Source organism: Pagrus major, chromosome 9 (genome assembly GCF_040436345.1).
Source record: "Pagrus major chromosome 9, Pma_NU_1.0".
In the NCBI taxonomy this organism is placed as follows: domain Eukaryota; kingdom Metazoa; phylum Chordata; class Actinopteri; order Spariformes; family Sparidae; genus Pagrus; species Pagrus major.
Genome location: NC_133223.1, coordinates 4412528 through 4423389, shown reverse-complemented (window position 1 = coordinate 4423389; position 10862 = coordinate 4412528). Strand labels below are relative to the sequence as shown.

At 41.6% G+C, this 10862-nt stretch overlaps 1 protein-coding gene across 1 annotated transcript; it reads right to left on the bottom strand.

Moving 5' to 3' along the window:
* Positions 1-732: 732 nt before the first annotated feature.
* tnfsf11 (TNF superfamily member 11) lies at positions 733-9706 on the bottom strand. The gene is made up of 4 exons (XM_073473611.1): positions 9324-9706; positions 7337-7372; positions 3945-4074; positions 733-2626 (listed from the first exon to the last, which is right to left on the bottom strand). The coding sequence occupies exons 1-4, from the start codon at positions 9522-9524 to the stop codon at positions 2193-2195; spliced, it is 801 nt and encodes a 266-aa protein (XP_073329712.1). The 5' UTR covers positions 9525-9706; the 3' UTR covers positions 733-2192.
* Positions 9707-10862: the final 1156 nt, after the last annotated feature.

Here is a 10862-nt window from a genome sequence, read left to right as displayed (position 1 = left end):
AGAAAATATGGCACTGAAAATCATGTAAAACTCAAATCCTCATTCGCTCCTTCTGCCTCAGCCAAGTATTTCCCCTCAAACCCCAGATTTTATTTCAAACTCAGTAACAATGAGCTGAGAGCCGTGTGAGGTCCCAGCATACAGCACAAACGTGTGAACCACTCTCTGGCCATATGCTGGTGAACGCCCAAGTACAGACAATAAAGGAATTGTTTGGCTTCGGCTCCAACATTAAAAGAGTTTTTTTTCTTGCACATGCCGTGGGGTTTCAAGGGAGACCCATCACCACAATGATCAAAACGACTTATACACATTACAGTGAAGTAATGAAATTCTCATCATTATTCCCATCCCATGCAGTCTGTTTCTTGTTTATTCTGCAGGTCGCTCTGTGCTGTGGTCCAAAATGTCTGCTGTGAGTTAACAGCGCTGCAGCACCAGTGGGCGGTTTTTCTATACAACCTATCTCTGTAATGAGCTGGTGGGCTGCTCTGACCGGGGTCACAGCAGGGTAAAGGAACAGCATGACTTCACTCTTTGGCCATAGTGGTGTTGAATTTTCCAGAGATTGTGGAGATTATCAAATTACACATCACAATAATATTACAGTCAGGGTGGCCTGTTCATCTGTTTATAGTACAAGGTGACTGCGACCTAATCCTGTGAAGTTTAATCTTCTTCACAGCAAACAGCAACACCAGTCTGAATTGGGTAATGTCAATACACATGAAACACTGTTACAAAAGTATTTTTTTATTAAAACATACACAAACATAAATAAAAAGAACACTGAATGGAAAAACTAACAAATCAGATGAAGCTCTTACAGATATGCTACAATCTTGGAGAAGAAACAATATATCCATATTGCTTTTGGCTAAGCAAGTGCACACAGAATTGTCAAAATCATGATACATAAATATGGAATTTAAAATGAAGCCCCTGTGTTTTAATAACAAAAAGCGTGTCTACTATATCCACTAAGTGCTGCATAATGAATGTCATACAGAAATAAAATATAAATGATTTTTACAGCCGAAAGGTCACTTAAACAATGACCTGTCTCTGTACTTCTATAGCTAATAAATAAATATTTAGTGCATATTCCCATTTACCTCACTGAAGAGCCAAATGAAAAACAAAATTTAAGTTAAAGATGAACCAAACTCAATTTGGTTCCTCTAGTTAAAGAAGTCTATTCATGTCATTTATGGTCAGACAGTCCAGCTATCTGCATCGCTTGTTGATTGACATTAACTTAACAAACAAATGTCATTTCCTCCTTAAAATGGCATTGTTTAAAATGACATTGTTTAAAATGACATTGTCGTGTAATCAGTGAAGCAGGCACCTCATTAGATTTTTTCAAGGCAGAAAACTGGATAACAAGACTTTTTGGAGCACACACATGACCTTTTTTGAACTGGTTTTGTTGCTTGAAAAAACAATGTCAGAGTCTAAGTGAGTTTTTCATGGTATTAAGTTTCAGTGTTGCCTTAGAGACTTTGAGGGTGAAATAAGTCTCCATCTAACTGCCTCTTTCAAATGATACTGTTGAGTTACTTACTGTGAGGATGCCTCATTGCTTGCCTTGTTCACACTTACAAAACCTTTCCGGAAAACATGTGTGCATTCACTGCTGTGGGTCAGAGACAGACCGGGGAGTTTGGTTCTATTTATTCTGTGATAATCTGCTGAGTACAAGCAGATGTTCTATCAGCTACAATGTCCTTTATGACATGTTTTCCAACAATCAACACTGATAAATCCTTTCTCAGTGCACTTCTTGCCAACAAACTTACCTCCTTAGTTGCTCCCTTGTGATTTGTTTAATTAGTGCATAAACACATGTCTACGCTTAAGTCTCAGCTGAACTGAAATATAAGTAAAAAAAAAAAAAAAAGAAAGTCCAGTGCTATTTTTTGGATGAAGTTGACGGTTGTGTCTCGTTTTTTTTGTTTTTGTTTTGTTTTTTTGGCAAGACAATTTTTTCAAAGAACACTACCTTTTTCATTACCTTTTCTTAACAAAAGGACTCCAAGGCTATTTGGCAAAGAGCAACGTAAAAGAACAACACATGTACATAAAAAACACACACACTTTTTAGACAAATCAACATTACAAATCACTAACAGTGGTTCTTTGGCATATGAAATGTTCAGTAGCATGTCCGCTCCCTACATGTTTAAATCTCAATTACCCAACTTTATGGCCCCAAAATACGTCCCTTTTCCCTCCAGGTCCAGCATCCAAGCATTAGACACATTCACAAACAAGGCGTCTCCCTGCTCCAGTCGAACCCCTCGGCCCTGCTGAGCACAGTACATATTATAACTCGTGTTGTTCCAGCGCATGGTGCTGCCCGTCTTCATCAGCTCGAAAGCCTTGCTCCTCTTATTGATGCTCTCATGTAGGACATACTGGATAAGCTGGGTGTTGCTAACATCCACTGGGACCTGCTGACTGCTGTCCTCTTGTCCAATCTTGTAGTAGCGGAAGCAGGTCTTGGCATAAACATAGTAGAAGCCTGACTCCATCACCAGCAGCTTTCCCTTCTCGTAGCCCATTTTGTGGCGGTAATCATGCACATCGTCCCAGTCAATGGTGATGGCCTTCGGCTCACCCTCTTCATGGCAAGCATAAAACAAGAGATTTTGGTCAATTTATATTCATCTATTCATTTTTCTTTGGTTAACGTAAAACAATCCACACAGAGAATTATGTGTAAAGCCCTTTGTAAGTTCTTCTAACTAACTAACCTCTCTTCTAACTTGTGATTCACTGGGTTGCTTGTCAAATTAAAACATAGTATTGTGTAGATGCTAGCAAACATTTGTAGCGTTGTTGAGAATCAACAGATAAAACAGGAAGTAGCTGTAGCATCACAAGTTGCACCATAACTTCCAAGTGTTATTGTTTAAAAGGGTGCAAATTACATACTAGCCATAACTACTAATCCTTTTTTCAATAAAAAATAAATTAAACTATAGTTATGACTTTGTTTAGTGCATACATGGACAATGTGTGTTTCAGTGTTAGTACTGATGCAGTTCAGAAATGAATGGGTAATATCCAATCATGCTAACCTAGCATTATTTGATTGTTTATGTTTTGTAATTTGAGGTATGTTGTGTTATTTTTATGAAATATAATCTTCCCATCCTACATTATTAAGAAACAGTATTTTATCATGCTGAGTCAGATATATTTCATATATATATATATATATATATATATATATATATATATATATATATATATATATATACATATATATATATATATATACATATATATATACATATATATATATATATATATATATATACACACACACACATGTCTATATATACATATATATATACACACACACACATACACACACACACATATATATACAAATATAGTAGTTAATGGCAAGAGTCAAATTAATTTTTGACCGTGTCTGAATTGTACCATGGATTACACATATGATGTTTGTCCATTTAAAGATAGCTTAACAAGTTAAAAAAGTCACAGTGTTGTGAAGATATTAAAGGACCATTTCATTTTGTGTACATTCGCTCAGTGCACTACATCGTCTTGCTCAATATACGTCACCAACATGGCCTTCACCTTGGCACAGAAAAGGTATGAAATAAGGTGAAAATCACAAGTCTGAATATACTGGCAGCTAAAGGAGTTTTTTGAGCTAGCGAATATGCTAGTCTGGCTCTACAAGGTTTTTGTTATTGGTTTCAGTGAGTGTTTAACGAAACATCACTTATGTGACTGTTGGCTGTGTAGTCGTTCTAATTACGTATGTTGACAGTGATAGTAAACTTGGGAAGAGCTGGCGAAATCAGCTGTAACCAAATAGCTACATTGTGTTTGTAACAAAGCAAGATTGACAGGTTAGGGTTTCTAGTGCAATTTCAGTAGGATGGTAATTGATGTGGACTTACTCTTTAGGGACTCTTGATGTGTTCTGATTTGTAGATGAGCTGACGGCAGGCTCTCTTTTTGAGTTTTGCACCGTCTACTAGGTTTCCTCGTGTCTCTCAGAGCGTTCAGCACTGGCTCCGTCTGTACTTCCTGAAGAAAACAGAAAAAGCTCATTTAACAAACATTAAATGACAGATGATTTTACTGTGTGTGTGTGTGTGTGTGTGTGTGTGTGTGTGTGTGTGTGTGTGTGTGTGTGTGTGTGTGTGTGTGTGTTGTGTAACGTCTGCTACTCGGAGAAGTTGCCCAATTTGAAACTTAGACCCACATCAGTAAAGAGACATCAGCAATTAAACCCCACACCACCACCCCCATACACACACACACACACGCACACAAATGACTTTCTCTTAAAGCAACGATAGGATTTTGACATATTTTACCACAGCTTTGCTCTGCTGTCTCTTTTAATAATCGTCTGCTTGTATGGGATTATGTGTGTGTCTCTGAAGACAGTAAATGGATGAGCGTACACTGACTGCATGTCTGTGTGTATTATCCATTCTTTTTGGCTAGCCTATCTTCTTATTCCAGCCGTGGTCGTACTTGGGGCCGGAGGCAGTGACAGAGAGGCCTCCTAGTGAGTGTAACCTTTCAGATAGACTGCGCTTCTCACGGATTTGGCTCAAAAAAGTATCTGGACTGTATTCAGCCCCAAGTGCTGATTCTATTCAAGGCCAATGACGCCGCCATACACAGTCTGAGCTGGGCTGTCATCCTCAGGCAAGACAGAGCATATACACTCAACGAAAACATGGTTTCCAAGCAAGTAAACAGTTACTGCACCGGAGCTGCCAACTCTCTTAAGCCTGATATTTTAATCCCATGCCAGATGTGTGAGTGTTTTGTTTTCTGCCTCTATCTTCTCACTCACACAGGAGATCTCCGGACAAGTGAAATAACATTTTTAAACTTGTACCATTTTGTAAGTTCCTTGGAAAAAGACCCTTTAGTGATTTAGGTAAGACAACTTTTTGGATGCTGTAAAACTGTAAATTAAATCAGTACAACATGAGTCTGTACAAGCTTGTGAATGTATACATACATACATTTTTATTATACCTTACTGTAAATGTGTTTAACTTGTTTTATGGTTTCAGAGTAATTTCCTCCTATCCAATAATCTCAGGTATCCTGGCAATATCATCTCACCCTTACTCTGAGCCACCGCCTAAAAAAGGAAAAACACGGGGAAATGGAAAGTGTTGAAATGGATAGAAATTTTAAACACACCAACTTAGAAACCACACACAGCGCCTCGGAGCACATTCCAAACAAACTCAACTCTATTGCCAGTCGCATCAACACCATTAACATGCTTTCGCAATACTGCACCTGTGCTGTGCTAATATTACCATGAAGTATTTATTCACAACCCAAATCCAGACAAATTTGCACGGCTCTCAAACTAAGATTAGCACTGTCTGTCCTCCAAAAACAATTTGCTACACAAACATGTTTATAGCGCAGCGACTTGGAATGAGAGAGGGGTAAACATCACCTTGCCAAGGCTACAAAGTAATTGTGAACGTGCTTGCAATTGGCCCTACGTTGTGGTATCTATCTTGATTTGTGGCGGGACCACGTCATACCTCTTTAACCAGAGAGAAGAGATTACTTAAACAAAGAAGCAGCAGCTTGGCAGCTTCCTGAGATACAGTGTGATCTAGAATTAAAGTGTTGCACGGTGGCAATCACTCTGCACCAGAGGGAGTTGCTACATGCGGGACAAATGTCTGCCTCTAAATACACATTCAGCTGCTGACTTGATTTCACATGCCTGGTCCTGGAATACCACAGTGCATGCAGGCTTCAGCTCAGCCCTTTAACTACACACCGCATACATCATTCACTGTCTCCATTATGTTGATGAGTGGTTTCTACAATGCTTCACTAGAACAAAAGTCCTCTCACTCAAAGCTTGGCCACCAAAGCAGATCGTCTCTTTGTGTTTGATACTGCATCAGTCAGACCTTCTTCTGACACAGTTGTACAGATCTCCACAGACTGTAAACATTTTAGTTCATGAGCTGTGTCTGATTCATGGTCCTGTGTTCTCACCACTCTCGAGAACGCACTGACCACAGACCCAACCCGGTGTGGGCCGGGTCAGCACATCCTGCCTCACATCAGAGAGTACAAAACTGACAGCTGTCCACTGAGGCCTGCTCTCTAGCAAATCCCCTCGACTGTCAGCAGAGAGCACCGGTGGTCTCACAGCTGACCCTAACACAACACAGTGTGGGCCAAGTGGACCTGTCACCCTGACACCTCATAAAGCTCCCAGCACGTCTGCCCGCACTCCATGGGAAACAGCCGAGGGCCAACGACACAATGAGCTCCTCAGTCCAAGACAGACTGGGTGGTTTGTGTAAGTACTCCACCAGGGATACCCAGGGCAAACACAAATACATAATTTCAAAGGAAATTAAAGCATTATGGGAAACTAAACACCAGTGAAGCAAAGCTGTGCCTTTATTCTGTGTTGTTTTACTTCCTGGATGGATTTTGCTTTTGCTCTGTGAAACCTGTGCCAAAAAACAGGCGGTGACCTCCAAAGAGGGATTAGGAAAAACAATATGACTTCAGCAATTAAGAATTCCTATTTTACAACTCTCTCATGCTACTGCTGATAATTGAAGGAGCGCCGCAACCACTGACGCCGATGAGTTACTCACGAACAGTTGATGCAGTAAACTATCTGTGCACAGTGTCAGTAAGCAACTACTCAAAACTTGTGGAAAAATCCTAAATGATAAGCTGTTTGACCGTATATTGAAGGCAGAAAGGTGTTTATCCTGCTGTGGTCTGACCTCTCTCCAGCCTGTGTGACCACCTATGGTTTGGGGCTTGCTTTACAGAAGCTGTGGTATGTACTGAAAACACACCCATGGGAATATCATGACTACTATGTGCAAACTTTCAAATGATTGTCTCATTGATATGGTGCTGCTAACCACATTATTGCATGTGCTGTACTTCCCCCTTGGTAGTGACAAGAGGAAATTCCAGGTATGCTTCAAGCATGACAGCTTTCGGTTTATGAGACATTAATTTCAGGTTAAACTTTGTTTCACCACAGTTTAGTGATGTCCAAGACTGATCAGAGCATCTCAGACAAAGTCTCCTGTCATTCCATTTGTCATTCCCAGAAATTGAAACGATGGAATCAGTCCTGATGTTTAATGGTAAGTAACTAAGTGTTGTAGTTTTGCTATTAATATCAAAGATCACAGAAACGCCTATAGTGTCGTAGCAGGAAGTAAATCTGTTAAAATGCCATTTGTATGAGTGTACTGTGCTCCAGTCAGAAGCTGTGATGTGCTGCAGTGTTGCCTGGAGTCAAACTCACCTCAATTGGCCGATGTGGGGCTGTGGACAAATCTACCTGGAGACAGAAATACAGGAGCCGAGGTCAGAGAGAAATGTAAAAATACGAGTTATGCATCTTGAATGAAATCTGCAATGAGAATGTATCTCTGACAGGTGTGAGTAGGAGAAATATTTTACAGTGTGTGTGTGTGTGTGTGTGTGTGTGTGTGTGTGTGTGTGTGGGGGGGGGGGGGGGGGGGGGTTAAGTTATTTTCCGCATGTCACTCTGCATTCCACCACAGCAGAAGAAAGTCAAAGTGATTTGAAGACTGAGCACTGGTTCCTGCTCTTTCTGAATGATTTCATGTGTATAATATTAAAGAAAATGACCACAAGGCTTTCATGTATGCACGCAGCCCGATGCACAAAGACACACAACAATAAAAAGTCACTTTAGCCCTCATGTTCAAATCACAGCAGCGTTTTTAAACCTGTCCCAATCAGCACATTCCCACATAGGCATGGCGCTGTGCAGATTTCAGCTCTCCTCTCCATCTCCAGGAAGTTCTACAGGTGTTGAGGGCAGATGACAGTTAAGTGCCAACACACCGCCAACGGTTCAGTCAGCACAACTCCTGACTCAATCTAAAAGTGCTACCATATGCAGCTGTCATCAAAGTTGGAAAAAGGGCTGCGTGTTATTCCAAAGGAGGGCATCTCATGCTGCTGGGTATTCGAGGAATGCTCCAATCACTCTTAAAGATCTGGACCCGCATCCCTCTGTCATACTGTCAAACTGTCATGACACAAATATGATAACAGCTATTAAGTTGAACACTGTCTCTCTTTTTGGCTGCTGTTCCTGGGGTTTTTACTCCTTTGCCTCTCTCCCTTTTATTTATTTTTTTCCGCCTGGCTCACATCCAGTACATAACTAGCTACTACCACACTGCAATGTGTTTATGCCAAAGACAAGCCAAAGAAATTTAACACACAAACACTGAGCAAGAGACTGAGGCAAACAGAAAAAGAGAGACAGATGCTCCCCAGGTGAACTTAGAGCATCCTGACAGAGCGGACATGCGGTCGGTTCTCTTGACTTGTTGAAACATGACAATTATTCAACTCCAAAACCGCCATAAAGTAAGAAAAACAACTGTGGCAGAACGTAAATGTTATTCTACAAGATCACAGACACGCAGCCTACACGATGGCAAAGACAAAAAGCAATGGACCATGTAGGCACATATGTATTTTGATAGCATCTCTGACTTTGCACTGTCAGACCAGCAAGTTATAACATCCAGTCTTCACTGAGCTCGCCAGACTTTCCTGCCTCCAGACTCCTTGAAAAACAGCTCTGCTTACGCTCAAAAGTTTACAACTTCTGACAAATATGAATTACAAATAAAACCCCCGGATGGCATGTAAACATGCACAAGAGAAACTGCAGCCTGAGAGCCTCAAGTGAAAACATCTGTACTGTGCAAACAAGTCATCTAGCAAGACTGACATATGTATTTACAGATGTTATCTGTTCAACGCGGATTCACGACGCTCTGATTCGAGCAGCAGCCCTCACAGGATATCTCGCTGAAATCACTAATCTCCGTGGAAAACTTCACCGGGGCTTTTGAGATGGTATCTATCAGGCGCCAGAGCGCAGCGCCATCAAAGAGAGCGCACCGAACCTTGGCGCACAAAACTGCACAACTGGCTGCATGTTAACATTCTTTTTTCACTTCTTACACCTACTTGACTTCTAAGAGCACACACCGCCAACTTTATATAGCGCTGGAAACCTCCTCTGCCATTTTTATGGCATTATAAAATTACGTACATAGGCCTACTGCTGGACTATCTTAACTCGCATGAAGCCGAGTAGAGACTTGTTGAAAGGATTTGTAGATAAATATTTACACACTGCACCAAAGCCTGAGTAAACCTACATACATGCTGACGACAGTGGATGACTTTGCAAAGTGTGCCATAGCCAAGCAGACCACACAGTGTCATATTGAGCCTACCTCCTGCAGATAACCTGTCAGGTGTAATAAGATCGCAACGCTGGAAGCCACCTGAAGCAATCCCATAACAGCGAGGGTCCCGAACAGGAGCGGCCGGTATGTGGGCTCCGAGCTCTGCACCGGGTGGAAGCGGTGCTGCCCTGCCTCCATGTCGACGGTGCTCCGCAGGTAGCCTCTGTATTCGCTGTGGGTAGCTGCCATGATGTGTGCTCTGTATGTGCCGTTCAGCCCCGGGGCCAGGTCCCAGACTCAATGCAAGTAACGAAACTGAGATTGCGAGGAAGAGTCCCTATAATCAGCGGTGGGTGGGCTGAGAGCGCTCGTTTCCTTCCGCAGCCAATCAGAGGGATCCTTCGGTGCTCAGCTAGGCAGACGGGAAAGGCTGAAACAAGACAGGCAACCAGATCGACCTGAGCGCACGACAGGTAAAAGCGATCCCTTTATGGATCCAGAGGCTCTTGACAAAAAGGCATGAACACGTGATCCACCCCTTCTGGGCGTCCACACCCCTGGTGACACACACTCAGCGCACTGAGACTCACTGAGTGCTCAACACAGCAGCGATGTAGAGAAGAAGTCAACTGAACCATCAGTCATCAGTTTACACGCCCATGAACAATGAAGATGAGTTAAGTCTGACTTGACAACAAAAAAAGAAAAAAATGTTGTTATCACATACATAGAAACAGACTCAACATATTGTTGTATTCATTTGGGACCAGAATTAATCCATGGATTAGAAACGGTTATTTTCATAAACAAAACACGTCACGTAAATGAAATGAAATGCATTAATATTAAGATTTAAACTGATGAGGCACTTCATCACATTTTCCCTACAGACCCCCTCCAGTCATGTTTCAAGGCATAAAATGCTCTGCTTAAAATAATAACTTGCCTTAAAGGAACAATTCACTGTTCAAACATTAAAACTCAGTCATCATCTCCTCCCTCCATGCTGATGGAAAGTCAGGTGAAGTTTCGTAGTCCACAAAACATTACTGGAGCTTCACAGTAAAACAGTTTTGCAGCATTCTCCTAAACAACTGAAGTAGCTGGGGACTTGATTTAAAATGGCAGTTCGAACTGTAAGTCGGTGTAAGTCACCCTTTTTTAAGCCAAAATCTTCACTGTAGCTGCTAAGCTAAAAGCATTAGCGGGCTTTTCACCTTGGGGCTACTGGAGACTTGGGCTATGCCTGACAACCTGTTAGAGCCATTTTACTTTTTGGTTGTTGCTGTCTCTCTCTCTCTCTCTCTCTCTCTCTCTCTCTCTCTTTTTTTTTTTTTTTTTTTGAAACCAGTCCCCAGGTACTTCAGTTGTTCAGGAGAGTGATGCAATGCGATTTTTCTGTGAAGCTCCACAAATGTCTTTCATCATCATGGGGGTGAGGAGATAGTGACTGAATTTTCATTTTTGGGTGAACTGGTCCTTTAAGGAAAGCTTAACAGCAGGACACAAGATGTCTCTCTGAAAAGTCCATTCTCAGTGTTAGTGACCAGGAGGTGTCAGTGGTCTCTGCCTTGACCAGCATGAATG

Coding starts and splice junctions, on each gene's coding strand:
- tnfsf11 (XM_073473611.1), bottom strand. CDS start 9,524: ATGGCAGCTACCCACAGCGAATACAGAGGCTACCTGCGGAGCACCGTC. Junction 7,373..9,323: donor TGACAGGTTATCTGCAGGAG/GTAGGCTCAATA, acceptor TTCTGTCTCCAG/GTAGATTTGTCCACAGCCCC. Junction 4,075..7,336: donor CCCCACATCGGCCAATTGAG/GTGAGTTTGACT, acceptor TGTTTTCTTCAG/GAAGTACAGACGGAGCCAGT.